Source organism: Sorex araneus, chromosome 2, assembly GCF_027595985.1.
Source record: "Sorex araneus isolate mSorAra2 chromosome 2, mSorAra2.pri, whole genome shotgun sequence".
NCBI lineage: Eukaryota > Metazoa > Chordata > Mammalia > Eulipotyphla > Soricidae > Sorex > Sorex araneus.
This window is the reverse complement of record NC_073303.1, coordinates 233,073,195-233,099,633: the sequence shown is the minus strand read 5'-3', so window position 1 is coordinate 233,099,633 and position 26,439 is coordinate 233,073,195. Positions and strand designations below refer to the sequence as shown.

General features: G+C 62.0%; 2 protein-coding genes and 1 non-coding gene across 5 annotated transcripts; 1 reads left to right on the top strand and 2 right to left on the bottom strand.

Annotated features, from left to right (window-relative positions):
• Positions 1-41: 41 nt before the first annotated feature.
• On the bottom strand, positions 42-19,813 carry RFX1 (regulatory factor X1). Of its 3 annotated transcripts, none has more exons than XM_055126830.1 (21): positions 19,619-19,813; positions 13,547-13,893; positions 9,797-9,906; positions 9,612-9,695; positions 9,312-9,401; positions 8,801-8,920; positions 8,338-8,418; positions 7,236-7,330; positions 6,431-6,815; positions 5,739-5,920; positions 5,183-5,302; positions 4,986-5,101; positions 4,228-4,346; positions 3,953-4,062; positions 3,558-3,709; positions 3,375-3,472; positions 2,170-2,319; positions 1,869-2,077; positions 1,421-1,574; positions 1,292-1,337; positions 42-1,172 (listed from the first exon to the last, which is right to left on the bottom strand). In XM_055126830.1, exons 2-21 carry the CDS (start codon positions 13,839-13,841, stop codon positions 1,003-1,005), a joined length of 2,886 nt encoding a protein of 961 aa, XP_054982805.1. In that variant the 5' UTR covers positions 13,842-13,893; positions 19,619-19,813; the 3' UTR covers positions 42-1,002. The 3 variants fall into 3 exon arrangements, with proteins under 3 accessions (XP_054982805.1, XP_004616679.2, XP_054982806.1); XM_004616622.2 differs by having other exon boundaries at positions 13,547-13,889; XM_055126831.1 differs by lacking the exon at positions 8,338-8,418 and having other exon boundaries at positions 13,547-13,889.
• A 1,230-nt stretch (positions 19,814-21,043) lies between these two features.
• Positions 21,044-21,202, bottom strand: LOC129402651 (U1 spliceosomal RNA). Its single transcript, XR_008628757.1, has one exon. It is a non-coding gene; the product is annotated as a U1 spliceosomal RNA (small nuclear RNA).
• A 3,768-nt stretch (positions 21,203-24,970) lies between these two features.
• RLN3 (relaxin 3) lies at positions 24,971-26,323 on the top strand. Its single transcript, XM_004616810.2, has 2 exons — positions 24,971-25,163; positions 25,958-26,323. The coding sequence occupies exons 1-2, from the start codon at positions 24,971-24,973 to the stop codon at positions 26,185-26,187; spliced, it is 423 nt and encodes a 140-aa protein (XP_004616867.1). The 3' UTR covers positions 26,188-26,323.
• The last annotated feature ends 116 nt before the right edge of the window (positions 26,324-26,439 follow it).

The following is a 26,439-nucleotide window of genomic DNA, read 5'->3' as shown; positions in this document are numbered from 1 at the left end:
GTTGTCAATGCCGCCCAGCCAGGGCCAGAGTCAGTCGTAGCTAAATCTCACGGCAGGATTTATTGTGTTAAGAAAGACTACAAAAGGTAGAAAACAGCTCGGCGCTACACTAGCACACACGCGTGGACACTTTCACCGCGGGAGGGGTGTGGGCGGGCCGCCCCAAAAGCTGTAGCACGCGGAGCGCACACAATAGTTATTTTTATACATTAGGCCAGATGTTGCCTTAATTTTCTTCTTTCCCTTCATATTTGCTGTTTATCTTTTTTTTTGCCATAAACATCTCACGGGTTGGAAACACTTGAGAAAACCAGGACAGATAAGGCCATGATGGTTGGGGAATCCCACCGAGTTACCAACTCCGCGCAGGCGGGCACGCCACTGCCCGCAGCAGACCCCCGGCTGCCCTAGTGCCCGGCCCAGCCGGTGGCTCTTTGGAAGCTGGACGCCAAGCCCCTGCTGCCTGCCCCACAGCTGGCGGTCAGCGCCCCTGGAGGTCCAGGGCAGGGCAGTGGGGCAGGGAGGGCCCAGCTCTGGAGATGGACACCCACGGCTTTAATTGCACTTATACCAAGGAGGGAGGTGGGGAAGGGAGAGGGCGGCTGCTGACAGTGGGGTCATCCCCAGGTGATGCCCACCTGCGCCCACCCGGGGCTCAGGGCTGGGCCCAGGACGGGCTGTGCAAAGCCAGCGAGCAGAATAAGTTAACGGTTCCGCAGGGGGAGGGGGCCTGCCTGCGCCCCGGGTTGGGGGGTTTATGCTTCAGCCTCCGGGGCAGCCCAGAGGGGCACCTGGGCACCAGCAGGTTCCTAAGGCACATGGTTTATGTCAGTTTGCAGCGGCCGCTTGGCGTGGCCCAGCAGGAAGGGGCTCCCTGGGCCCCCCCTTTCTCCAGGCCCCCTACCGCCAGGGGCCGGAAAGCCCTATGGAAGCTGTGAGGGAGTCTGGCGTGGAGGAGCTGCGGGGTGGGCTGCAGGCGGCTGGGACGGGGAGGCCGCGGGCTTAGCTGGACGGCAGCGCCTGCACAAAGAGGCCCCGCGCGTCCGTCCGCGCCAGCTTGGCCGGCGGCTCCAGCGCCTCGGGACCCAGAGCAGGCGACTGGCCGCCGGCCGCCAGCGAGATGTCCTGGGGCAGCTCATCTTCGCTCTCCTCCTCCTCTTCCTCCTCCTCGTCTGGGGCACATGGAAAGCAGGCCGGGCTCAGCGCCAGCGCAGGGAATGAAGGGGGGGCGCGGGCGCCGCCCCCTCCCCCGCCCCCCGCCCGGGCCCTGGGTGGGGACATGCGATCTCACCTTTGTCCGGGTCCAGGGGGTTCAGCGAGGTGGCCAGGTTGGCAAACTGCAAAGGGTGAGAGAGAAGGTGAGCGCCCCATCTTGGCGGCGCTGTGCCCCGGGTCTCGGGGCCCTTCCCTGGCCACACACCTCGCCCATGACGGCGATGGGGGTCTCGCCCTTGGCCTGGGCCACGCGGTGCTCGATCAGGTAGTACATGTACTCATCGTAGAGCAGCCGGATGAGGTGGAAGGAGCCGAAGCTGGCGGCGCTGCGCAGGGTCAGGTCCCGGATCACCATGGAGCTGGGGGAGGCGGAGGCAGAGACTGTGAGGCCCGCGCGGGCCTCCCTAGGGTGTCCGTGTGAGCCCTTGCCCTGCCCACGCCAAACTGGACCCCAGCTTTCCAAAAGGCTCCAGGGAGACCCCGGAGAACGTGTCCAGGCCCTCCCAGGACAGGCCCACCGGATCACGCCCTGAGCAGGGGCCTTCCCCCGCCCCGCCCAGGACAGGCTCATCTGAGACAGCCATGAGCCCCTGAGCAGGAGCTTGGCGGGGGCGGGCCCAGCCTCCCCGCCCCTCCCATCCGCGTGGGCGCACCTGTAGAAGGACCACTTGAGGAGGAAGAGTTTGGCAGCCTTGGGGAAGCCAGCACTGCCCTGGTAGGGCTTCAGCACCTGGCTGACCACGCCGTCCAGCCAGGCCGCCCACTGCTCCAGTGAGTTCTGCTGCTGCAGCGTCACCTTGAAGTCCTGCTCTAGCCGCTGTACCACGCGGTCCTCACAGCGGCACACCCACGAGGCCTGCTCCTGGGCACAGCGGGCAGGCGGACGCCCAGGCTCAGCCCCTGCCCCCGTGTGGCTCCCGGGAGTCCCGGGCCGCCCGCGCTCACCGCGCTCACCTGCACGTTGGCGAAGTCCACGCGGTTGAGGTCGCTCAGCATCTGGTTGATCTGCGCTGTGTTCTGCAGCACGGCGCGCGCTGCCTGTGCCAGGTGGTTGAGCGACGTGTAACGCCGCAGCGTCTGTGCGAAGGCGCCCGCCGCTGCCACCTGCGAGGTGGGGGACTATGATGTACAAAACCCACCCTGGGGCCCGGCCCCACCCGCCACAACCACAGCGGGGGCCACTGGCTCTCTTGGAGGAGGGTCGCCTCCCTTCTTTGGCCTGGATATCAGGGGGACAGATCTTCAAAGTCTGGGTGCCCACCCACACCCAAGTGTGCCTCAAGAACATGTGTCTGGGGGCTGGAGCGATAGCACAGCGGGTAGGGTGTTTGCCTTGCACGCGGCCAACCCGGGTTCGAATCCCAGCATCCCATATGGTCCCCTGAGCACCGCCAGGAGTGATTCCTGAGTGCAGAGCCAGGAGTAACCCCTGTGCATCGCCAGGTGTGACCCAAAAAGCAAAAAAAAAAAAAAAAAAAAAAAAGAACATGTGTCTGGCTAGCAGCATTTTTAGGTGAAAGGTAATACCCTTTAAAACGCCCCAACGCGGGGCTGGAGCGATAGCACAGCGGGTAGGACGTTTTCCTTGCACGTGGCCGACCTAAGTTAGACTCCCAGCATCCCATATGGTCCCCCGAGCGCTGCCAGGAGTAATTTCTGAGTGCTTGAGCCAGGAGTAACCCCTGTGCATCACTGGGTGTGACCCACAGAGCAAAAAAAAAAAAAAATCGCTCAATGCTTGAATAAACCATCCTGCACTTGGGTTCCTGACATCACAGTGTGTCAAGCTGAGTTCACGCTGTGTTCCCAGGCCCCAGTATGTGCGGTACATGGTGGGCGCTCATGAAGTGCATGAGCAAATGGACCAGTGGTTTCGGCAGCTCCGACTGGCCTTTCCCTGGATTTAGCTTCTATTTACATGTGCAACTGTGCCTCCGTCCCCGCCCCCAGCACCCCGGGGGTGCACCTCAGACCTTGGTTCTGTTTAGCTGTCTTGTTTGCGTTTTGGGAACTAAATACTTCTTGGGGGAGTGGGGGGCATCTCAGGAGCAAGCACGTGCGCCCCTCCCGGCAGTTTGGCAGGTCCCGGGCCTAAGGATACAAGTGCTCGCTCAGGCACCCTGCCCCGCCCCTGCCCTGCTTTTCGGCCTGTGTCTCACCTTCACCCGCAGCATCTCTTCAGGGATGTTGACCATGGCGTGGGTGAGCCAGCTTTCCAGGCTCTTGGCAAAGTTCCGGATCGCTTGGGTCAAGGCACCTGGAGGGGTCGGGGGCTGATGAGGAGGGGCAGGGACCAGGAGGCGGGGCAGGGGGCGGGGCTGGGCAGAGGGCTGCGCGCTCACTGGGGATGGGCCGCAGCACGTCGGGGATGAGGATGTCCACCAGGCCCTGGTACAGCACGTTGTCACAGTGCTTGGTCCACTGCAGCACTGGCTCGAACTTGGCCAGCAGCACGAGGCTGGCCTTAGGCAGCCGCTTCTCGGCCTCGTCGTGCCTGTGGACACCCACCCACCCTGGGGTCACACAAGGACACTTGGGGCAGGTACCCACTCACGCCCACCCACACCACAATCTGGAGTCAAGCTGCCAAGACCCCAGGATCAAACGGCCAAATTGGTGCCAACCCCAGCATGGCCCTAAAGGCTGGGTCAAGTCGAGCTACTCTGGCATGCTCCTGGAAGGGCTCAGGGCATGGCATCAGCACCAGCCTATAGCGCGCCCACCGCGGCAGACTCACACAGCGAGCGGCGGCGCCTCACTGGGTGGATTGAGGTGGTGCCTCCAGAAGGTCTTCCACAGGGTCTCCACCAGCGTGAACTGCAGGTTCACCATGACGTCCACGATGGCCTGCCAGATAAGGGGGCCAACGGGTGCGCACTCAGAGGGGTCGGGTCAGCAGGTCCCTTCCCCTCCAGGTCCTGCCCCATTCTCCTGGGACGCGCCCACAGCCCGCTCCTGGCCAGGTCCCGCCCACAACCAGAGCCCACCCCCTGGCCCGCCCCCTGGCCCTACCTCACAGTGTTCCCGGTACAGAACCTGGAAGGCCTTCAGATCCCCCGGCCCCACACCTTCGGGAAGCGCCTTGCCCTGGAGGTCCAGCTCTGAGAAGTCTGGGAGGCTCCTTGAGGCATCTGAGAGAGAAGACCCCGTGGTGCCCTTTATCCGCCCCTTCCCCACCTCCCCAGGAAATGCTCCCTTTCCTCCCTTGCAGCAGTGCCCCCTTGGAGGCAGGGACGCAGTGAGGCTTGGGGAGCCCCTGCAGCTCAGCGCAGAAGACCTCAGAGCCCATGAGCGTCTGGTTTGCTAGGTGGAGGGCGATGGGGAGCCCTGGGGTGGGGGGTTTCGGGCTGGCAGGAGGGAACAGTTCCCTGAGCTCTGGCCCAGGGAGGTCCAGCCTGTGGCCAGGAGCATCCCCACTGGCAGTGTGGGTGTGTGGATGAGGAGCTGAGATCCCACAGGATTCCTTGTTTGGGGGAAGGGGAAGCCCGGGGGGGGGTGGGTAGGGCCGCTACTAATTCTCTAGTTCTCTTAGCCCACCTGACCAGCAACACGATGCAAGGGTGAAAGGTGCAGGGCTGCTGGGGCCTGCAGAGCCGGGTATTGCCTGCTGTCACCCCAGGATGCTGGGGGGCCCCCGTCTTAAAGAATCATCTCAGTCTTACATCATCTTCAGTGATCAATCATCTCAGTCTTACATCATCTTCCTGGGTGCACTGTGGGGTCAGGGGCCTCCTGAGAAATGGCTCCTGCTGGGTGCAGGGGACACTCACCCAGAAACTGCTGGTACTGCTGCACCTGGGCGCTGATGTCCGACAGCCCGCTGGCCTGCTGCGGCCCCACGGCCACCCCATTGGTCATGCCCTCCAGTTTCTGGATGGGCTTGAGCCTGCCGTGGGGGATGCAGTGAGGGTGGGGGCTGGCCGGGCTGCACTCCCAGCCCGGCTGCCCAAAGCTGGGGCCCCCCTACCTCTGCTTCTGCGCAAAGGGCTGGCCCCGCATGGCCATGTGCTGCTGGTCCTCCAGAAGCCGCAGCAGCGGGGAGCTGGCCTTGATGCGCAGCCCGTAATAGTGGTACTTGGAGTTGCCTCTGTGGGAGCAGGGGGCTAGATGCGGGTTTCCCCCAAACACTCAAACCCACCTCCTTGGTGCCAGGGGGTGAAGTGAGTCTGGGAAGCGGGTGCCAGCAGCCCCTCGCCTTACCCAGTATCACCCCCTTGTCTGCCTTCAGAGGGGCTCAGCTGGGGAGGCAGCGGGTGATTACCCCATGCACCCCGACCCCCAAGTACCCCCATACATGGTCGCCACCCCATACTCCACAGGGAGACAGAACAGGAAGCCAGAGCATGGGGGGGGGGCGGACAAGGGGCAGAGCTGGGTACTGAGGGGCACAGGGGATATGGGGGATGTTGGCAATCAGGAAAGGTGAAGGGGGGGGTATGCACAGCCACACAAAGGCTGGGGCAGGCGCCTGCAGGGAGAGGGTCACAGTTGTGCAAAGGCCTGGGGGCAGGGGGTTGGGGCACCTGGTGCCAAGGCGCCGAGTACGTAGGCCCATGAACACGGAGCGGATGAGTTTGCCGAAGGAGGCAGCATTGACGGGCTCCAGCTTCTGGTCCTGGCAGTGCAGCAGGTAGTGGCAGTAGAGCGTGCTTCGGGGCAGGCTCACGCCCTCGGCCGTCTCGTAGTTGTCCAGCAGCCACTGCACCTGGGCAGGGCCAGGGTATGGGGCCGCTGAGCACCGCCTGCCACCCCACCATCATCGAGGCTCACAAGCCTGCCAGAACTCCCTAGAACTGCACTTGCGGAGACTCTGCTCCATCCGGCACATCCATGCTGGCTTGTGCCAGGAGAGGGCTGCCTCCACAGCGTGTCCAATGGGGCCCCCCAAAAAAGAGGGTAGCAGAAGCAAAGTAAGCCGCCACGCCACCCCCAACCTCTGAGAAGGTGGCGGGGGATACCACGGGACCCCACGGTCACAGAGCTAACAAGGGGCTGGGCATAAAGGGGGCTTCTGGTGTTCACGAGAGGCATGGTGTGCACACGTGGGCCTCAGACAGCCGCGCGCCCGCTGCCCTCCAGCCCAGCTCGCTGCACCGCCTGGACGGACTCCAGGGGCTTGTCGGGAACAGTGGAGTTCCAGAGAGGCCAGAGCGCTGGGCTTCTCTCTCCCAGTCCCCAGGGGGCGGGCAGGACCCCTGCCCTGCCGAGCACTTACGGTGGCTGGTGAGGCACGGGTGGTGTGGGAGTAGGACTGGCTGGCGCTGCCCAGCATGTAGCCGCCTTGGATGACGTAGGTGCCTCCAGCGCTGCTGCCGCTGGCCCCGCCCCCGCTGGCGCCCCCGCTGCCGCCGCCGCCGCCGCCACCGCCTCCAGCGCTGCCTCCGCCGCCTCCGTTATTGCTGGCCGCAGCCCCACTGCTGGTGGCGCTGGCCACCACCTGGCCTCCCGACACGTACATGGGCACGGAGCCGCTGCTGGCCACTGCCTGGGACGTGGCAGGTGTGCTGACCTGGGGGGCTGTGCCCGCCGCCTCATAGTAGCCGGTGCCCGGGGTCTGCGTGTACAGCGGCGTCTCTGCATAGGGGTAGGTGCTGGGACGGCTGCGGACAGCAGGGGGTGGTCAGGGCCAGAGCTAGGACAAGGGACCCTGGGGCCACCCAGTACCTGGGGAGGCGCTCCTGCACTGGGACAGTTTCACTGAACCCTCAAACAGCTGGACAGGGGAGACCCCCTACTTCCAGTGGCCGCAACCAGGCACATGCTCTGTCACTCAGGCTCTCTCCACGACCCCTTAAAATGATTAATATTTTGGGGGTGGGGGCTTAAAAGCCAGAGGCAGGGGTGAGAGATGGTACAGAGGGGAGGGTATCTGCCTTGAGTAAGGCACCCCCATGCCCCGCCAGCCATGAGCCCTGAGCACAGCCAGGTGCGGCCCCAAGACAACCTAAAGCAGCAATAGTGGCCGGGGCGACCCCACAGCTCCCCCTGGCACTGAGCCCCCTCTGACATCCCGGACTCACATGGCACTGGTCGCGTAGCTGGCATCGCCGCCCTCCACGTACTGCACGGGGCTGGGATACACGTGGGGCCCGGCCACCTGCTGCAGCTGCTGCACCTGGCCAGGCAGGGCAGGCAGGGTCAGCAGGCAACAAGGGCATGGTGGGGGGACAAGGCCCATGCAGGTCCCAGAAACCCATAACATCCCCTGCCCATGCGCACACATCCCCCTCCCCCATGGAAAGTGGCACTTCTGGAGTCTTGGCACTCGGGTGGGGTTGGAGGAGGTCCTGGGGTCCAACGCCTTGGCTGGGGGCAGGGGATGGGATGAGGGGTGAGGGGCAAATCAGGCCCAGGAGTATCAAGAGGGGTTCCAGCACCTTGCAAGGGTGAGGGCTTCGGGCCTGCCACGGGACCCCACTGCACCTCCTGCTGGGACCTGACTCGGACCCGGGACCCGCACCCACAGGGGGCTGTGCTCCCCATCCCCCACCCAACTTAGGGTGCGCAGAGAGAGGCGGGGCCAGGCCGCCCCTGGCGCTGGCAGTGCAGGGGGCTAGGCAGGCGGGCGGCCGGGGTGGGGGTTTCCAAGGCATGGCCCCCGCCCGTGCGCGCGCGCGCCCCCGCCGCCCCCGCCCCGCCCGCCACCTACTTTGAGGGCTGTGGCGGCCGTGCCGAACACTAGCACCTGGGGGACTCTCTGGATCCTGACCCTCTGGTCGGGGCTGGCCCGGGCCGGCAGCCCGGGCAGGAGCAGGTGCGGGGGCAGCGCGCCCACCAGCTCCACCCACTGCTCGGAGCCCGCCTCGAAAGCGGCCGGCGCGGGCCCATGGCTGCCCAGCGGCGGGGCCAGGCCGCGGCCCGGCGCCCCAGGCCCGGGTGAGGGCGGCGGCTCCGGCGGCGGCGCGGGCCGGGGCGCCGGCTGCTCTGCCTTCCTAGCGGGACACTGACTGCCTGAGCTCTGGAGGACAAACAGAGACACTGGCGGGTCACGGTGGGCGCCCACAGCCCCGCCTCGCGGCCCTGCCCACACTCCCCGCACCCGGGGGTCCCTCCGTGTCCTCCCTGCGGCCGGGGGGCCTGCAACCCCTCTCCTGGGGAAGCCCCAACCCAGCCCACACCCACCTCGGGTGCCACGTGCACCTGCGCGAGCCCCTGCACCGGGCTGGCCTTGGGGGCCTGGGGGGTGGCCTGCACCACGGACCTCTGCAGAGGAAATGGCGCTCAGACAAGGGGACCCCCTCCTCCGCGCCCCCACTGCGCCCAGGGCACACAGGTGGGGTCGCAGAGGGGTGGGGTACACCCAAGCCTGGATGCCTGCTCCCCTCCCCGGGCAGTCCCGCTGGTCTGCGACTGGTCGGTGTGGCTGGGGGGTCCCACAGCCGGAGTGCAACCACCCAGCAGCATCCCTGTTTTAACCTGCATCCGTGCCCGGGCCAGAGGCCATGCCTCTTGGTGACCATGAGCCAGGGACATGGCCCTGCGGCTGGTGCCTTCCAGCAGGCACCCCCCTTCCATTCCGGCAGGGGCAGGGATGCGGGAGCTGCACCCCCTGGGGCCCCAAACCCTGCCCCCCTTGCCCTGGCACCTCCGGGGGGACGGGAACACTCTGCTGGACGCTGTGGACTTGCAGCTGCTGGGGGGGAACCGCGCCTGCGGGGGTCCCCGCTGTCTTGCTGGAGTTGCTGTTAGCTTGCACGGGCGAGCGCTGACGGGGAGAAAGAGGGGAGCTGTGTATGTGCACGCACAGATGTGTATATGCATGAATGTGTATATGTATATAATATGCATTTGTATGGAGATATGCATACAGGCTTGTATATATCACTGGGGGGCATGAGTGTCCTTTGGGGCTGCAGGGGCAGCAGTGGCCCCAGCTGTACCATGTACATCAGATCTCTGCCTCCCGCAGCCCTGGCTGCCCGCCTGAAACCCGGGGCTCACGGGGAGCCCCAACTCCTCTGCTTTCGGAAAGACCACTCCCCAGTGAGGAGCTTCCAGTCCCTCCTGATGGGGGAAAGAAGGGGCCACCGGGAGGACCTGGGCAGTGAGCACAGGGCGTCCCCCACAGAGCAGGAGGGTGAGGGGCAGGCACCTACCTCAGGGGGCGAGTGCACAGCCAGGGAGATGGGGCCGGCCTTGCTGCCCGGCGGTGTGCTCTGCACCACCAGCCGCTGTGCAGGGAGCACCTGGCCGGGAGAAGAAGGGATGCCATGGCGACCAGGCTCCCCTGGCCAGCGGTCACCCCCCTCCCGGGAAGGGCCTGCCAGCTCCCCCGCGCCTGGGAGCTGCACTGGGGGTCACTGTCCAGGGAGCCTGGCCACAGGCCACAGCATGTACAGGCGGCGCCCCTTACCCTGGCAGCTGCGGCAGCGCGCCCGCGATGGGCCCCGGCCTACCTGCTGGGGCACCGGGATGCTGGTGAGCTGCAGCGGAGACACGTGGCCCGGCTTGGCCTGCACGCTCGTCTGGACCAGGAGCCGCTGGGGGAGTGGGGATGAGCACCTTCCCAGCCGGGCAAGGGAGGGGGGAGGTGGGGCGGGGTGGCAGGTGGAGGGCTCGGGCAGGGAGAGGGGGCACCTACCTGCTGTGTCCCCTGCGCTTGCTGCACCACCTGGGTGGGGACTCCAGTCTGGCTGGCCGTGGCGCCGGGGCTGGCCTCTGACACAGTCTCGCTGGCCCGCATGGTGCCCTCTGCGGGAGAAGCCGTCAGCCCGCGCAGCGCCCAGACCCTCCCGCGTCCCGCTGGCCAGGGGGTACTCACGCTGACAGACAGCGGAGAAGAGGCAGTCGTAGAACATGGCGCCCCCACGCCCCCGCCCTGGGCCCTGCGCACGCTCCCGCCTCCACCCTCCAGGGAGCAGCCCGGCCCAGCAGCTTTATACCGGCAACCTTGGGAAGCTAATCCCCCTGACACACACACGGCCCCGTGTGGCACGCGGCGCCCAGTTCCCCTGGGAAGAAACACCCCCGCAGGGCGCCCATGGAGAGGCCTTGGCGGGAAGGTCTGGCGTGCAGGGTCACAGGGAGATGCTATCTGCCCGGCTCGGGTTTCCACACTTTCATCGCCCAGGGATGCGCAGGGGAGCCAGGTGGCCCCAAGAGCTGGCTGCCCAGGGCCCCCAAGGCTGGCCCTTCCAGACTCAGGGGACGGCCCTTGCGGCCAGGGGCCACAGGAAGGGGACAGGGCAGCAGGGGAGTCCCTCGGTCCTTCCCAGCCGGCATCAGGGTTTCCTGGGCACTTTGACTGAGATAGGGGAGCAGAAGGGACTCGACGCCAGCCAGGGTCTGCGCCCCCAGGCGCCTCGGCCGCACATGGAACCCAGAGCCGGGGGCCGCCCCCCAGCTTCTGGAGGCTCTGCAGGGCCAAAGTCAGGATGCAGGACAGGAGAAGGCAAGGCAGCCCCAACACCAAGGGTCTGCACAGGTCTGTGGCCAGTGTGAGGGTGTGGTTGGGTGACAGGAGGGGCCAGTAAAGGGCCATCAGCAGAGGCCGGCAGGCGCAGCTAGTGCAGAGGAAGCACCTCCTAATGGCCACGAAGGGCCCGTGTGGGGCCACCTATCTGGTCCAGGGCCCCATTCTGAGTCTGGTTTGGAGCGAGAGCCATAGTACAACGGGTAGGTGGCAGACCCGGGGTTGATCCCTGGCATCCCGTATGATCCCCACCACCCTCCAGCAGCGCCAGGGGCAATTCCTGAGTGCAGAGCCAGGAGTAACCCCTGAACACTGCCGGGTATTACGCCAAAAGCAGAAAAAAAAAAAAAAGAAAAGGAAATAACTTTAGTTATTTGTCTATTGGGCCACACCCAGGGTGCTTAGGACTGGATCCTGGCTCTGTATAAGGATCACTCCTGGGAGGGCTGGGGGGGCCCCTATGGGGTGCCGGATACAGCACCTGGGTCAGCCACATGCAAGGCCTTCCCTCTAGCCTCTCTCTCTGGCCCCTCACCTGTTAGGTTTTGCCAGAATCCTTGCCCCAGTCTACTGAGGTGTCTGGGAGGACAGAGTGAGGGGAGTGGGCAGGGAGGTGCCTGTGAGTCACAGGGGCCATGTCTGGCGGGGAACTGGCCACTGTCACGTGCAAGTCCTTAGGGGATCTGACAAGGTCGCCAAGAGCAGAGTGAGTCTGTCCGCAGCGGGAGCAGACAGCCCTGCCCTGCCTAGGCTCTGAGGGCAGCTAGGGAAGTTCGTGGATGCCCTTTGGCCCCACCAGGGGTTTCCTGTTCCTGGGGCCAAGATCACGGGCAGCCGGGCCAAGGCCACGGGGCTGAGGGCGTGGCTGCCGTGCTGGCCTTGCTGCAGGATGTGGCTGGCCACTGACTTCCTGTCACTGCATCGGAGCATCCTCTGGGCCATGCCCTCCCACAGCGGGTGGCTGACTCACAGCCCGGCCACGAGGGAGGTCTGGGGGAGAGCCGGGATCCCGAGGGCGGGGTCTGCACAGGGAGTCTCCAGTCGCCTTTCCAGCCCTTGGGCCTGTCACAGAGAGCAGCGTTCTGGGGACAGGCATCCAGCCTGAACTCTGGGGCTGGGTGCCACCCACCCCCAATCCGAGGACCACTTACTCTGGCACAGAAGCACCCCGAGACAGAGACACTTGAGAGGAGGGGTATGGAGGGCCCGGGGATCAGAGAGGATCAGGGGTGCCCCGGGAAAGCACGCTGCCCACTGTGACAGGCTCCTGTACCCTGGGGGGCAGCAGGAAGAGGCAGCCCCATGGGGCCAGCCTAACCCATATGCACTTTGACCTCTGAACACCCTTGTGTCCTGGGAGGACGGGGAGGATGGCAGACTTGGGGTACTCTGTGGTCTAGCGTCTAGGACCCTCACTCCAGGGAACATGGATACGGCAGCAAAGGGTGACCCAGGAGGGCCAGGCCCAGCGGGAGGCCCTGTGTGGAGAGGGGTGAAGGGAAGGGGGCTCCAGGGCACTGGGCACAGTCAGGCCTCAGCACTAAGGAAGCTGCTGGCCACTGTAGAGACCACCTACATGGCTGGGTGTGCAGCAAGGCTGTGAAGGGGACAGGTGAGATGGTGGTAGACAGCGGCCCTGGGCCCTGGTCTGCAGAGTGTGGAGCTTTTAAAGCCCTTTCCCAGGGCCAGACTCAGGGCCACAGCACAGCGGGCACAACATTTGCCTTGCGTGTGGTCAAGGTTTGGTCTTTAGGACCCCAAGCTGGCCAGGAGTGTTCCCTGGGCACAGAGCCAGGAATGGACCCTGAGCACGGATGGGTGTGGCCACAAAACAAAATCAAAAGAAACAGGACAGCAGGGAGGATGTTGACTGGCAGGCTGCAGTCTGGGTTCCATCCCTGGCACCCATAAGGTCCCTCCGAGTCCAGTCAGGATTGATTCCTGAGTGCGGAGCCAGGAGTCAGCCTTTTTTTTTTTTTTTTTTTTTTGCTTTTGGGGTCACACCCAGCGATGCTCAGTGGTTACTCCTGGCTCTGCACTCAGGAATCACTCCTGGCGGTGCTTGGGGGACCATATGGGATGCCGGGGATCGAACCCAGGTTGGCCGCGTGCAAGGCAAACACCCTACCCGCTGTGCTATCGCTCCGGCCCCAGAAGTCAGCCTTATGCACAGAAAATAAGCAAAGCCCCTTCCTGTGGGCAGGGCCAGGACAGACTGGGGAGTCCAGGAAGAAGGTAGTCAGGGAAGGGGCAGGAGAGACAGCAAGGGTGAGCAGGCTCCCCTGGGGGCCACTGAAGCAGGTGGGGTGGCAGGTGAGGGAGGGGCTGTCAGTCCAGGACATGAGCTGGGACTCTGAGACCAGGGTCTAGAGATCTGGGCAGTGAGAAGGCCGGGAGGCCTTTCCCACACGAAGGGGCTCAGGTGGGGCATCCCCACTCTGTGACCCCACTCAGACTCAAAGCCCAGGGTCCCAAGGCTGTCCCTGAGAGTCCCCGTCCAGTCCAGTACCTGAGGAGGGGGCACTGTTCTGGGAAGACCATTCACCCACCTGGGCACCCCGCCAAGAGCCAGCCCTCAAACCCCATCCATCAAAGGGAAGGGAAGGGAGCTGTCCCCACAGTATCTCGCACCATCCCCTCAGCCCATAACATCCTCTGGATCTCTTTTGGGATAGGGAAACTGAGGCAGAGTAGTGGGCAGGCCGGGAACCCAGGTGACTCTGACCACCCAATCTTCTCCAGTGATACCTGGCGTGGACACAGGCACTGCCTGGACCCCCACCCTAAAAACCATCCCAAGACCCACACCTGGGCTAAGGGACACACAGGGTCCCAATCACAGGCCCCCCCCCACCGAGGCATCTGTGAGCCCAGGAACTCCCAAACAGCTGTTCTGCCCATGGGCACAGGTCCACTCACCAGAGACGGTGACCACGATGAACTGCTGGGATGCGGGGGACAGGGAAGGTGTGCTGACCGGCTGCGAGGGCGTGGGGCCAGCTGGGAGGTCCGTCAGGTACTGCTTCTGACCTCCGGGGGGCTGTGCAGGGGGCTGGGGGTTCTGCAGCTCAGTGACATACTGGGGCTGAGGGGTGGCAGCAGCGGGCGGCTGAGGGGGCTGGGGCGCCGCGGGGGGTGGCGGGGGCGCGGCCTGTGGTGGCTGCGGTGGCTGTGGGGTCGCCTGCAGCTCTGCGGCATATGCCTGCGTCGCCATGCCAACCGTGGGGAAAATGGTAATAAATAAGGCTTTTTCTTCTTCTTTCTTCCTTGGGAAGGAGGAGGGGGGAGAGAGAGGAAAGAGAAGGAAAAGCAAGGGTTAACACAGGGCAGAGGAAGGCAGCCGTGAGTGGTTCAACACTAACTTAATTACAGCAGGAGGCTGGGAGGCTGGCGGACTGACGGACAGAGGGGGTTGTGCCTCTTCTGCTCACCCGGCAGTGCCTTCTCCTCCTTCGTGGGGACACTCGGCCCCTTGCCCCAAGAAAACCAACAACGCCTTTCCCTGGAAGGTTTCCATAGGCTGAGAACGGTGTGAGTGGATTTGCTCAGGTGCCTACTCTGGGGGGTTTCAGGAACTGAATGAAGGAGCCATGAGCAGGGCTGCTGGGCCATGCAGGGGCCAGGGGCGGCTTCTCCCAGCCTGGGCAGGGCAGGCTGAGAGCAGAGGGTCACCAGGATTGCCATCCTGGCCTGGGATCTGGCTGGACCATCATTCCCAGTGGGGAGTCACATTCAGTCTGCCGCCAAAAAGCTTCCCCAGTCCTGCTACTCTAGTCCTTGTCCAAGGACAGTTCCTGACCCCCACATTCTCTGAGTTCATCACGGCCCTTCTAGGACAAGAGGAGTCCAGCAGCCACTGCTGACCTCAGAATGGAGGCTGCTGGGGCAAGCACAGCTTCTTTCCCAGAGGCAAAATACTGAGAAGACCTAGGATCAGGCCCTGCCCGCCTAAGACCCGCCCCACACCAGACCTCGCCCATCATCTAAACCCCGCCCACACCAGGCCCCTCCCACCAGCCAAGCCCCACCTCCCACACCAGGCCCATCTGTGGCAAGGCCCCAACTTCACATCAGGCCCCGCCTCCCACTCGCTGACACCGCCTCCCTCCCGCCTGGGCTCACAGGCCCCCTTCACCCTGTGGCCAACAGTTCCAGCACCTTCTCAGCCAGCTCGGTGGCACCCCAGGCCCAAGTGGAGGCTGCAATACAGATTCTTTTCAACGAACCCCCAGAACGGGAGTGGGGGAGGTGTGGAGGGGTGCGGGGAGATAACTGCTTCTGGGGGTGGTGGTGAGACGTCCCCCAAAGTAGCAGAAAAGAAGTGCTGCTTGAGTCCGGCACCTGGTGGGTGCTTCCCTATGCTGGGGTCTCGTGGGGGTCCACTAGATGAGCCAGCTGTCCCATTCTGCAGAGATGCAGAGAGAGACGCTGGGGGAAGTGCCCAAGTGCGCGGGGCAACACTGGGGGAGGGGCCATCTGAGCCTAGACTGGGGACCCCTCCCTTCTCACCACCAGCCTTAGTGTCGCCCCACCCTCAGAGGCCTTGCCTGGCTGAGCTGCGGTCACCCCTTCTTCATGCCGCCCTGGGGATCTGGGCTCTGCCCTTTGATGCCAAACCAGAGGTGTCTGAGTCAGCGCAGGGGAACTGGGCGGGGTCTGAGTGAGCTTGGTGGTGCCTGAGCTGGATGACTTGGGGGGAAGGGGGCTCCTGCTGGAGTTCTGCCTGACCCTGTGGGCAACGCCTGGCCCTGCGCCTGGTGCATTATGAGCACTTAGGAAGTGGCTTCCGGACGGAGAACAAAGCCTGCTGGCTTGGCATCCTTCCAGGGGCCCAGCTCGGGGGGCTACTGAGAACAAAGGAGGCACTTGGGGGCATCTGCTCCTGTCTGCACTTGGGTGGTGGGGCGCTAGGGGCCAGACAGGCGTGGCACTGCAGGGCAGGAGGCCGCTGCCTGCTGGGACAAGGAGAGAATACTGCTTCGCTGGTTCTGCCCTCCCCAGCAGCGGGCCCTGGGGGTCAATGGGCAGGCCCACCTCCCCATGCACGAGCAGGGACCCCACAAGAAACCCAGCCGATGGGCCAGAGCTATAGCACACCCTTCCCCTTGCACACAGCCAACCTGGGCTGGGTCCCTGGCATCCCATCAGGTCCCCTGAACACTGAGCACCGCCGAGTCATTCCTGAGTGCAGAGCCAGGAGTCACCCCTGGGCATCGCTGGGTGTGACTAAAAAAAGCAAAAAAAAAAAAAAAGCAAAAAGAAACCCAGCCAACTCATAATTCATAGACTTGTCTCTTGCACATCAGGTTGGCTCTTGAGGGGGTTCAGGAGACCAGTCCAGCGCCCGGGGACTGTTGAGGAGAGCGAGCAGCTGCCGCTCCCATCCTCCCGCACCAGCACTGCCACAGACCACTGTCATTACCTCCAGCAAGGGTCAGGCCAGGGGAACATGGGGGCAGGCAGGAGACACACGAACCCCAAGTTCTCCAAAGGGGGCACCAAGGGAGACTGAACGGGTGCTTCACCCAAACATTTGAGCCAATGCAGGTTCCTGGGCCTGTGACACAGTCTGGGGATCTCCCTGCCCTGGCCCAGAGAGAGGCAGTTCTGGCCCTGCCCTCAGGAACGGGCTTTAAAAGCTCCCCATTGGGACTTACTCCTCCCAGTGGGGCAGAGCCGCAGGCTTCACCCCTTTCTGCTCACAGACTGAGCTTGGAGCCCCCAAATCCTTGAGACCCACCTCTCCCCAGAAACAGTCACGGCCATCTCCAGGGAAGACAGTCAGAAACACCCATTTCTCACATTTCCTGACCGTGGGTCCCCCTTTCCCATGTATGGGGGCTGGGCTCTACGGTGTCTGGAGGAGCTTCCCTGCAGGGATGAGTCACCAACCTGTGTCCAGGGCCCAGGAGGTGGCATGTGGTGGGGGCACACCTTGCCCTCATGAGGCCCTAGGTTCGACCCTTGGCACCACGGATGACAGCACGGGGCCCTCGGCACAAGGAGCCCCCAATGATGCAGCCCCAACAGTAAGGGGATCACACCGAGGGGTTGCAGTCGGTCCCACCGTCAATCTATGATGACGAGCACCTTGGCTTGCCCTGTCCCAGAGGCAGCAGCCATCATGGGGTGTGGGGGGCATGGGACTTGGCTCTCGACAGCAGCACCTGGGGAGAGCCAGCCTCACTCCCACTGTTGGCAGCTCTGTCTGCCAGTACCCCCAAACCTAGCTCCCATACCAGTGACACAAGTCCTGGGGTGTTCTCTAATGTCCTGCATATCCATCGTCTCCCCAAACCTCCTTCGTGCTCCCCACACCTGGTGAAATACAGCACTGATAAGTACAGTTCTGATAAATTTGGGGGTGAGGGGCTGGAGCAATAGCACAGCGAGGGCATTTGCCTTGCACGCAGCCAACACGGGTTCGATCCCCAGCATCCCATATGGTCCCCTGAGCACCGCCAGGAGTAATTCCTGAGTACAGAGCCAGGAGTAACCCCTGTGCATTGCCAGGTGTGACCCAAAAAGCAAAAAATAAATAAATAAATAAATAAATAAATAAATAAATTTGGGGGTGAAAGGTGAAATTCAACAAGGCAGGGCGGGGGTCCCTCATTTCCAGTCTTAGACTTGTCAGGAGCTGGACGGGGGTACAGTGGGGAAGACACTGGCCTTGCATGCGGTTTAGGCCCTGCCTGGCACAGGGGCCCCTGAGCATTGCCCAATGTGGCCCCAGTCCCCTTTCAGAGAAGCTGCCTCAGTAGCTTCTCCATCCTGGAGCCTGTCCGGCACCCACCTGTCCTCACTGGCTCAGGTGTCTCTCTATCTTGCCTGTCCCTGCTGTGATGCCGTTGGCCAAACCAGGGCTGGGGGGGCACAGCTTGGTCTGTGAGTCAAGGGATCAGCACCCCAGCCCGGAGAGGCCCTCAGAGGTTTCTATGCAGGCCCAGCTCTGGACACCCTGGCCCTACCTGGCCTCTCCCTGACTCTGCACCCCAGCTGACTCCTCCAAGAGGAGTCTGGAGCCCAGGGTGGGAACTGGGGGCAGCTGGGGAGTCCCAGGATCCCTGAACAGCAGGGAAGGCACTTGCCTTGCACGCAAAAACACCCAGACACCTCCTAGGGCACACCCCCGCCCCCCCAAGCCCTCTAGGAGTAAGCCCTGAGCTTACTCAGGAATAAGAAACAAAACAAAAACAAACGTGGCTTTTTTGTAAAGTGATCCCCATGGGGGATGGGGGTGGGGGGAAACCAGGCAGAAAAGTGGGAATGCCTCACTCTGCAGGGTGCCGCCTCCCTGCAGGGACAGACAGTGACCAAGGATGCTCTGTCCCTCCCCAGAGGAAACAGGCCCAAGAGCACACAGCTGGGAAACCAGACAAGCAAACCAAACCAAGTCTCAGTCCCCTCCCTGAGCCAGAGGCCCCCTCAAATGCAAACGCGAGGGGTGACAGTGGACAAGCACTAACATCACCTTCAGCTTTGGGGGCAGGGCAGTTCAGCAGAGGTGAGTTCCTGAGGAGCCACAGAGCATTTCACTGACATTTGCCTCTGCCCTCAGTTTCCCTGGCAGGTGCATCTGTGCAGGGCCTGGTATATCCAGGAAGGGGCTCCCTCCCGCCTCAAAACCCCAACCCCAAGCCCTGAAGCCTCCTCCTCAATTCTCAGGAGCAAGCCGGCGTCCATCCTTGGCCTTGGAGTTCATCGACTGATCCCAGAGCAGGCGGTGGCAGGCCAGGCCGCTGCCACCAGCTCCAGAGAGAAGCAAGAGCAAAGCAAAGGGCTTTGGGCCCAGTGAGCTATTTGGGGAAAAAAAAATCTTCCCCAGGCTGGCGGTTCTAGGCCACGCCCCTCCACCACACGCGCGCGCACCACACCAGCAAACCCATGTACACGGGAACACTTCCCCTTCCTTCTGACCTCCGTGTCCCGCGCCTGCCCACGTGGCTCTGGAGGCTGGTACCTCCCGGGTGACATGTGAGCCCCTTGACACCAACTGGACTGAACAGAATGCATGTGCCTAAGGGGCGGCTTAAGAAAGCCAGGAACCGTCTTCAGACGCCATCTGCTAGAACCCCGGCCCAGAGAGGGGGGTCTCGGGGGAAGCTGGAGATCCCGGCAGAGCAACCCACTAACAACCTAAAAACTTTCTCTATCCCTCGCCTCCAGGCTGCCCAATTCTCCGCGCTAAAGCCAGAACCCTCGCCCATAGCTCCTGGAGAAACTCTGGGTTGCCCCTAAACCTCCCGGAAAACGCAGGGTGCGGAGCCAAGAGCGGATTAAAAATTCGAGACGGGGTTGATGGTCGATGCATCAAAATCACATTCGTAAACGGTAAACCGTAGGTGGAGACAGAAAGTGCTTTAGAATCATTCCGTAAACGGAAGTGATTTTTTTTTCCCCAAAAAAGCAAGAAACTCAGACCATGGGCATCAGTCTCCCCATTCCACAGGATGGCAAATTGAGGCCTCGAGGGTGGCAGACTTTAAGTCTCCGGGTCCGCTGGGAGCTATAAAAAGACGCGGCACAGGTGCACCCCACCTCGGAGCACCGCAGAGGGGAAACCAAAAGGCCCAGCGGCCACAGCCCCACTTGGTTCCCGGGGGCCCGGGCTGACTCCGCCTACACCTTCCCACCTGGCTCCGCCCTTTCACCTCGGCCCCGCCCCGCCCCTCCCTCGCTCCCATTGGCCCAGCCTCCCCCAGGCCCGCCCCTTCGCACCTCCCGACATATAAAAGCCCCCCGCCCCGGCCGGCCGACCTCCACTTGCCGGCGGCCTGCAAGCGCCCGCCCCTCGCGGGGGCTGGACTGCGGGGCCCGAGGGCGGGTGGTGTCGCCCCAGACGGGCCCCGGCCCCCTCCCCCACGGCCCCGACAGTGGCCGCCGCCATTTTGACCGCCCGCCCCTTCCCCGCGGACTGTGGCACAGCGACACACGCCACACGGGCCCGGCCGCCCAGCCCGCCCGGCCACCCCGGGCCGCCCCGGTTACCTCGGCTTCTCCCCACTTCTGTCCGCGGAAGGCCTTCCCAGAGGTCTCAGAGGCGATGCTGGGAGGGGGACGGAGCGTGCCAGGGTCCCAGGGCCGGACGGGGGGGGGTGGGGGTGGGGGTCGGCCGGGTGGTTGTTGTTGTTGACTCGCGTTGCCGGGTTGCTTGGTCGCCACGACTACCGTGGCTATGGCGCCTCCGTTTCCCTCACCGGGGCAACTGTTGCTACCCACCCTACTGACGTCACGCTCCGGGGGCGGGGACCCGGGTGATTGGCGGTGCCGGGAGAGGTGATTGGACCGCGCCGTGCCCTGCCGCTAGGCTATTGGTCACGATATACGCCTTTCAACACCCTCTCGACTTCCTGGCGCTCTGATTCACCGATCGGAATGCCCATCAAAGGAAACTGAACCCTCAAAGGCCGCGTAGCCCGTCACTCCCCCAAGGAAGCAGAGGGCGAAAAATTAAGGGGGCGGAGAGTGTCGGGTCGCGATTGGCGGGCGGTGGGGAATCCTGTCTCTTGGTTCGACGGAAGGTGAGTCAATCTACACTGCGTCCCGCCCCCTGGCTGCAGTCCGCGCGCGTGCGTCGGGCGCAAGGCGTGCTGGGAGTGGTAGTCGGGATCGCGCGCCGCGGACGCCTTACCCGGCGCCCAAACAAAAGGGCGAAAAGAGGCGAGCGCTGTCTCCGCACCCCGCTCCCTTCTCCGCGCGGCCAGCCGCCCGGCCTCGCGCGCTGACGTCACGGCAGGAATGCGGGGACGCAGGGCGCCCCGTCTGTGACGTCAACACAGGATTCGTCGGGGGGTTCGATTACGTCACTGGGACGCTTTTGGCCTTCCTCCTCTGTTGCCACCCGGGCCGCTGTCTCCAGAAAGGTCGCTGTGCCCTGGCCACCGGCGCGGGGACAGGGATTAGCTGCTGGGGCAGCCCAGCAGGACCTCGCAGCGCCCCCGCCCTCTCCCACTCTCCTCCGGGTTCCCCTGGTGCCTTAGTTTTCCCCCCAGGGAGAAGAAAGATCGGAGGGTCATCCCCTCGGGCGCAAAAAAAGACCCTCAGATAATAATGATCTATACGACAGTATTTTTCCCCAAAATTTGTTTTACTCATGCACAGTGAGTGATAAAAGTTATTCATAGTTGGTTTTTTGACGGACGGTGTTCCAACACCATCTCGCCACAGCGTCGAGTTCCCCTCCCCCAGTGCTCCCGGGCCCCCTCTCCTATCTAGCCCCCTATACTATAGTATTTTTGTTTGTTTTTCGATGTGGGGCCACACCCGGCGTTGCTCTGGGGTTACTCCTGGTTCTGCACTCAGGCATCTTTCCTGACAATGCTCAGGAATGCCAGGAATCGAAGACAGATACCTGCTGTACTATCTCTCCAGTCCCATTATAGTGTATGTGTGTGTGTGTGTGTGTGTGTGTGTGTGTGTGTCGCGCGCCCCCCACCAGCACCACAAATTCTGCAGTTGAGTTTCCCACTTTTGGAGAAATCGCAGAGGTCAGCACATTCAGAGTGCAATAGCCAAGCCTCATCCTGGGAAAACCACCTTCGCCATCGTGGTATTTTCCCTGCCTATATATATATATATATATATATATATATATATATATATATATATTATATATATATATATATATATATTTTAAGTTCAGAGCGAGAGAAATGTAGGATGGAAAAATACTAAATTTTACACAGCTGGAACCCCCAGATCGGGTCTCGCGGGGAGTGACACTGCTGGGTCCCAACTCAGGGTTTTGTTTTTGTTTTGGTCTTTGGGCTACCCCCAACCCAAACCACAGAGACCAGAGCTATACTGCAGAGAGTACAGCACTTGCCTTGCACACGGCTGACCCACGTTCGATCCCTGGCACCTCCTAGGGTTCCCTTGAGCCCCACCAGGAGTGATTCCAGAGCATCACCAGTGTCACCCAGAAACAAATACATGTTGTTACGATTTTGGGAGCGGAAGGGAGCTGTCCCACACACTGCCAGAAACCCCAGTTAACAGCAGTTTTCAGAGGCAGTTGGCAAGTATGGACACCTGGGACTAAGATTTAAAGCCAAGGTCTCTCTGTGCGCCCCAGCCCCATCGGCTCGCAGGACCTATGGAACAACACCCTCATGAAGTGGACAAACCTGAGTGTGTGTGTGTATGTGAAGGTTTGTGTTTGTGAGTATGTCTGAGCGTGTGAATGTGTGTGTGTTTGAGTGTGTGTGAGTCTATTTGTGAATGTGTGAGTCTGTGAGAGTGCATGTGTGTTTGAGAGTGTGTGTGAGTCTGAGTGAATATGTGTGTGAGTGTGCATGAGTGTGTTTGAATGTGAGTGTCTGTGAATGTGTATGTGAAAGTGCATGTTTGTGTGAGTGCATGTGTGAGTGTGAATTTGTGTGTAAATGAGAATGTGTATGAGTGTGAGTGTGAGTGTGAATGTGTGTGAGTGTGTTTATGTGTTTGTGTGGAATGTGAGTATGTTTGTGAATGTGTGTGTCTGAGAGTATGTTCTGTGAATGTGTATGTGTGTGAATGCGTGTGTGAGAGTGTCTGAATGTGTGTTTGTGAGTTGTGAGTATGTGTGTTTGTGTGTGAGTGTGTGTTTGTGTGTGTTTGAGAGTATACATGTTTGTGAATGTGTGTATTTGTGTGTGAATGTGTGAGTGTGTGTTTATGTGTCAATGTGTATGAGTGTGTGAATGTGTGAGGGTGTGTTAGTGTGTGTTTGAGAGTATCTGTGTTTGCGAATGTATGTGTGTGAGTGTGTTTGAGAATATGTATCTGTGTGTGAATATGTGTGACTGTGTATGTGTGTTTGTGTGTGTATTTGTGTGAGTGTGTGTGAATGTGTGTATGTGAGTGTGTGTGAGTGTATGTGTTTGAAAGTGTGAGTGTGTATGTGTTTGTGTGTTAATGTTTGTGTGTTTGAGAGTATGTGTGTGTGTGTTTATGTATGAATGTGTGTTTGAGAGTGTGTGTGAATGTGTGTGAGTGTGTGTTTGTGTGATAGTGTATGAATGTGTATGTTTGAGAGTGTGTGAGTGTGTATGTATTTGTGTGTTAATGTGTGTGTTTGTGTGTGTGTTTGAGAGTGCGTGTGAATGTGTGTGTGTCTGTGTTTGCATGTGTCCTAGGGCCTCAGAGGCCTGTGTCCGGCGCAGACACTTCCTGCATGTGTCATCGCCAGCTTGTCCCCGCCTGCCCCAGGGAGGCGGGAAAGGGCAGAGCTGCATCTGCCAGCAGGCGGGTCCAGGCCGGGTCCAGGCCAGGGCAGGGGGCAGGCCACATTATTCATTAGCCCTTTCCCGGCGGCTCCGCTGCCCTGGCTCCTGACTCTGCCGCGTGGCCCTTGGCCCCAGACACCCACGGGAGTGGCCAACCCAGCCTGGAATCTGTCATAGAGAAAAGGGCAGGGATGAAAGTGACAGAGGCTGGGGAGGCGTCCAGAAAGACTCTGCCCAGGCACATACAGGCCGCTGCCCCAGACCCTCCCTGCTTCCCTGGTGAGGAAAGCAAAGTACGGAGAGGTTCTGCCACTCTGCTGAGGTCACAGCAGGAAAGGGGTTCAGACCCAGGTTCCCCACCCACTGAGCCCCTGAGCTGTGTATGACAAGTGCAGTGAACGCCAGGGAATAGGTGGGATCTGGGGGCTTCCTGAGGTGGGCACCCCAGGACTGCGAAGTCTGTGCTCAGCCTGCTCCATGCAGAAGAGTCAGGTGAAGACGCGACCCAGGCCTTTCGGGCCCGCGCCAGAGAGACGGGACATGGTGGTCATTTGCCTTATACGCAACCACCTGGATTTGAGCCCTGGCATCCCATTATGGTCCCCCAATCCCCTGCCAGGAGTGATCCCTGAGCATCACAGGTGTGACCCAAACAAAACAAAACAAAAAAATCAGGAGAAGCTGAACAGTGAAGTAAAGACAGAATTTTTAAATTTTTATTTGTTGTTTTGTTTTTTGGGGTGTCACACCTGGCTATGCTCAGGGGTTACTCCTGGCTCAGGGGACCATGTGAAATACAGATATTGGAACCCAGGTGGGCCCCATGCAAGACAAACACCTCCCCACTGTGCTCCTAAATACAGGTTTCCTTTCAAAGTTCGGGGGGGGGCGCTTGGAGACACTGAAGGCTGGCCCAGAGTAAGCCCCCCAAGTGCATCCAGGAAGTGGAAGTAGGAAGTGGAAGTAGGAAGGTATGAAGTACCCATCATGTGCTCAGGGCAGCATGTGCACAGGGACCGAGGGCATGGGTTGGCACCTCACGCGGATGTTGCTCCTCCGTCCCAGTTGGCTTATATGGGATTTCTCCGAAGTCGCCCCTCGCAGGGCTTTCTCCCTAGGTGAACGTATTGCGGCTGGTGGTGTCCGATGCTCCTTCCCTGGCCTGCTCCCACTAGAGCTAACGGGCAGGGGGCAGCCTTCTTGGCCCACAGTGGCACCAGGTAACGTCCATCAGGCCTTCGTTCCTGGGTCCACCAGGAACCTCCTGGCAGCCTTAGGGCAAGTCAGTTTTATTCCTTCCCGAGCGCTCTCTGCGCCTGCAGGGCCCTACCCTGTGCGCCTGCCCGAGAAGCAGCGTTGGGGGTTACTTTGGACTTTTTGAGTCATATTTAGTGGCGCTCAGGGGCAAGACTCTCGCACACAGTCTGCTGATTCATTTAAAGTCAACAGTTGACACAGGAAGGGAGTTTGCCTTGCACGTCGTGGCCCACCCAGGTTCGATCCCCGGCACCCTGTCTGTTCCCTGCACCCCGCCAAGAGTGATCCCTGACATCAGGCCCAGGAGTCAGCCCTGAGCACTGCCAGTTATTGCCCCAAAACAAAAAACAAAGTCACCAATTGATGGGCTGGCGTGACAGGACAGCAGAGGGGGGGTCTCCTTGGAGACATCCCTTAGGTCCCTCACACCCCTGCCTTGAGTGCAGAGCCTGGAGTTGACCCTGAGCACTGCCAGGCAGAAAAGCTGCAGGAGACTGAGCCGTGGAGAAGGCCGCTTTACTCAGCCGTAGAAGATGCTAGAACAGGGCCCAGCCTACCCCCCAGAGCCTCCTGGCAAAAGAGCGTCCTGGCAAAAGTCAGACTCTCACTGTGAGCTGGCAGGAGGCGGGGGCCAGCGCCACCCCCAGGCTGCACCCTGACTCCCTGCCCCGCCTCGTGCTGCTGCCAGCACATGAGCTGCGGGCAGCCACCGCATCCCGAGGCAAAGGTTATCTCACCTGGGGCAGTGGGAAATGTCGCGGTGCAGGGGTCGGGCGGCTGAGGCGGCTGCAGGGCAGCGGGGGCAGGGGCCGGGGTATAAACAGGGGTCCGCGTGGCCGGGAGGCGCCGCCGCCGGGAAGCCGCCGCCCCGTCCGTTATGGCCCAGTGCCCGCTGCTGCTGCCGCTGCTGCTGCTGCCGCCGCTGCTGGCCGCCGAGAGTCCGGCCGCGGACCCGGCATGGGCGGCGTCCCCGCGGGCAGCACCGGTGCGCCTGAAGCTGTGCGGCCGAGAGTTCGTGCGCGCCGTCATCTTCTCCTGCGGGGGCTCCCGCTGGCGCCGCGCCGGCCCGGGTGAGTCCCGCGTCGGGCGCGAGGGAGGCCGGGGCGCGCGCGCACGTGTGCGTGTGTGTGTGTGTGTGTGTGTGTGTGTGTGTGTGTGTGTGTGTGTGAGTGTGTGTGCGTGCGTGTGTGTGGTGCCCGGCGTCCAGGCCGGAGCTACCGTCCAGGGACAGTCCCCACCCACCCACCAAGCATCTGCAAAGGGGCGCACGTCCTTCCTTCGTCCTGCAGAATAACCAGGTCTCAGGGGGCATGGGCCAGGGCTCACTGAGGCTCCCCGGCTCAGTGGCCACCAGCGGGACATCCCTTATGTGGACAGCATTTGCCTGCCGGGTCTCAGGTACCATCTGGGTCCCCCGGACACTGCTGGGATCAGCCCCAAATAAAACGACAGAAGGGGGGCCCGGAGTCATAGCACAGCAGGTAGGGCGTTCGCCTTACACGTGGCCGACCCGGGTTCGATCCCCGGCATCCCATATGGTCCCCCAAGCACCTCCAGGAGTAATTCCTGAGTGCAAAGCCAGGAGTAACCCCTGAGCATCGCTGGGTGTGACCCAAAATTGCAAAAAAAAAAAAAAAAAAGATCTGAGAGGAGACTTTGCAGACTTTGAGCTGACGGTCCTGGGTTCCATCCGAGCACTGAGCCGTCACAGAGCCCTGAGCACCTCGGGGTGGCCCCCTTCAAAACCAGAAGTGGATAAATACAAGAGCTGGGGAGCTAGAAACCAGGCCCAAGGGGCTGCCCTGGATGAGGACTTGGGGTGCCCAAGTGCAGCGCCCAGCACTGATGCTCCCCCCATTTGCAGGCGCCGCCTTCCCAGACTCAGACCTCAATGCAGATGATGGCCTGGACGCGGCCTCCAGCGAGTGGCTCTCCTTTGCCCTGGCCAAGGACCCCCAGGACCCCTACAGGGGTCAGCGCGGCTGGCAGGGGGCCCCGGGGATCCCGCGAGTCACCCGTGATATCCCAACTGGGCTCTCCAGCTACTGTTGCAAACTGGGGTGCAGCAAAACAGAGATCAGCAGACTCTGCTAGAGGGACACCCCTCACCCTGCCTGCTGCTGCCCTCCAAACTCCCTCCAGCCCCCCACGTGGCCACCCCCCAGCATCCCTAGTGGCTGCTGCCAGCCTGCCCTCCTGGCCTCTGCTCTCCCTAGCCCAACGGCCCCCCAGACACGCCCCCTGCCCACACAGCAGCCGCTGTGACCCCCCAAGTTGTGACCCTTTTCCCTCTGCCTTCCAGTCCGTCCCCCCCACTCCCCTCAGGCCGGCTTAATGGCGTGACCC

Bases quoted from the DNA above. Each gene is read 5' to 3' on its own strand.
- RFX1 (XM_055126830.1), bottom strand. From the start codon at position 13,841: ATGGCGACGCAGGCATATGCCGCAGAGCTGCAGGCGACCCCACAGCCA. The intron at 9,402-9,611 runs GTAGGCCGGGGC...TCTCCCGGCCAG, and splicing joins GCATCCCGGTGCCCCAGCAG to GTGCTCCCTGCACAGCGGCT. The intron at 1,173-1,291 runs GTGAGATCGCAT...CATGTGCCCCAG, and splicing joins CCCCCTGGACCCGGACAAAG to ACGAGGAGGAGGAAGAGGAG.
- RLN3 (XM_004616810.2), top strand. From the start codon at position 24,971: ATGGCCCAGTGCCCGCTGCTGCTGCCGCTGCTGCTGCTGCCGCCGCTG. The intron at 25,164-25,957 runs GTGAGTCCCGCG...CCCCATTTGCAG, and splicing joins CTGGCGCCGCGCCGGCCCGG to GCGCCGCCTTCCCAGACTCA.